General features: G+C 53.8%; 1 protein-coding gene across 1 annotated transcript in view; it reads right to left on the bottom strand.

Moving 5' to 3' along the window:
- The window catches only part of LNPEP (leucyl and cystinyl aminopeptidase), a 92,481-nt gene extending 92,165 nt beyond the window's left edge, over window positions 1-316 (bottom strand). The window contains exon 1 of the mRNA XM_019517200.1: window positions 83-316. Coding sequence (XP_019372745.1) covers window positions 83-101 — 19 coding nt within the window. The 5' untranslated portion in view covers window positions 102-316. The remainder of the gene's footprint in view (window positions 1-82) is intronic.
- Between the last annotated feature and the right edge of the window lie 1,772 nt (window positions 317-2,088).

Raw genomic sequence — 2,088 nt, 5'->3', positions numbered from 1 at the left:
CCCGTTCGGCCCCAGAGCCCGCGGGAACAAACGGGCGCCCCAGGCCCCGGGGTCGCTCCTGCCCGCCCGGACGCCGACTCACCGCTGGGGAAGGGCTCCATGTCCCCGGCAGAGCCGCGGCGGGAGCAAGCGCCGAGACTCACAGCTGCAGCGCTCACTGCTCCCCGCGCCGCCGCCGCCGCATGCTCCCGGGCCCCGCCAGGCCAACCCAGGCGCCGCCGCTCCCGCTCGTCGCACGGGCCCCGCTCAGCAGCAGCGCCTCAGCGGTGATGAGCCCCGAGCAACCATTTTCTGCCCGGCCTCCGCTGCTCACTCCTCCCCCCCTGCCAGCGCTGGGCCGGGCCGGGTTGCGGCCGCCTCACAACCTCTTCCTCCGCCTCCTGCTGCTGCCGCTGCCAGATCCGGCACGCTCGGATGGGGTGGCTACTTTCTCTCCTCCCCCCGCTTCTTGCCCGTGGGTCAAAGCCTTAAAACCTTCCCTCGCAAAGTTTCTTCCCCAGCCGCGCTCGACACCTTCTTCCCGCGGGGCCGTGTCTGACGCAGTGACACTGCCTCATAAACGCTCCTTTGTAGTCATAGAGCCGCAGACAACGAGGGCTGGAACCGGGGACCCCCGGAGGTTACCTCGCTCTCCAAGCAGGACCATCCCAGCCAGGGCTTTGTCTACCCGGCTCTTAAAAACCTCCAAGGATGTTGGCACTGCAAGAGGATCTCTCAGCAGCCACCAACAGGATCCCCCTCCAAGCAGAGAATGGCTCACTTCTAATCCTAGTAAACCTCCAGGGCCCTGATGGACCTGAGCAAAGACTCATGCATGGTGCATAGCTTCCCTCAGGCCAGCAGTGAGCTCCAAGGAAATGCCTGAAGACTAATTAAACAGTCCAGGCAGAAGCAGCCATCACTAGTTTTGGCGGGTTTAATTTAGGCCTTCTGGTAGTTTTTTTGGCAGGCACACTTCATGGGAGTCATGCCTTCCCAAGAATCTGCTTTTGGAAAAGAAGGGGAGGGAACAGAAATTAATGGGCACAAAGAAAAAGCTGACAAGTGAACAGCAGAGACTCCCTATGCCTGAAGAAGGGCGATTGCGCCCAAAAGCTTGCGGAGAACTTTTTTCCAACTGCTCAGTTGGGCTCATAAAAGACATCACATCTACTCAAAGCACCTCGCCTGACAAGCGATTCCACATTGTCCTGGAAGGGTTCAGAAGGCAAAGAGGCAGGAGTCCCAACCTCGCTTATTCATTTATTGATTTATTTAAACTTCCATTTTCAATCTTATTCTTTCATTTATTTTTAAATATGAAGGACAATGAATGCTTGGGTTTCACAGAATCAGAGAAGTAGGGCTGGAAGGGACCTCCAGAGATCAACTTGTCCAACCCCCAGCATGAAGCAGGATCATCCCTATCCGAACCATCACATATAATCCATAATCTAAACTCTGCATAAGAGTACTGTCAACCCTGACACAACGCAGACCTAAAACCCTAACCTGCCACAGGGAAAGCAGGGGAACCAGGACAGCCAAGGTCCTGCTTCTATAAAACGTTACCAATATATGCTCAAGAGATACTGTGTAGAAGGCCGTGCTACGGAGGAAGGCAAACATCCCCACAGGCCATATCAGTTTGACCATGAGGTAAAATAACTTCCTGACCCCAAATATGATCATTAGTCTAACCCTGAGCAGCACTGACGCACCCCAGTCACACACTGTAGCCAGCCCCCAATGCCTCTGGGAAGGCTTAAAAACCCCCCGATACATGTGGCATAAAAGGGGGAAAGCCCAGAAGCATGGGAAATACCCATGGTAGAACATAGGCATCACTACGCCTAGATCATCCCTGACCAGTGGCTATCCAACCCCTTGAACACCTCCAATGATGGAGAGTTCACAACTTCCCTAGGCAGTCTATTCCACAGCCTCGCTATTCTAACAGTAAAGGCATTTTTCTGGATATCCGATCCTGAGAAAAATCCAGAATACCATAGCTAACCAAAATGAAATTGCAGGATGGACTTTGGTTCAGATCCAAAAAAAAAAAAAAAAAAACGTGGGAGCCTTCAAGATTAAATGAGCTGCTGCATA

The sequence above is a fragment of the Gavialis gangeticus genome, unplaced genomic scaffold (genome assembly GCF_001723915.1).
Source record: "Gavialis gangeticus isolate Ggan-Ray unplaced genomic scaffold, GavGan_comp1, whole genome shotgun sequence".
Lineage (NCBI taxonomy): Eukaryota > Metazoa > Chordata > Crocodylia > Gavialidae > Gavialis > Gavialis gangeticus.
This window is presented reverse-complemented; position numbering and strand designations above follow the sequence as displayed.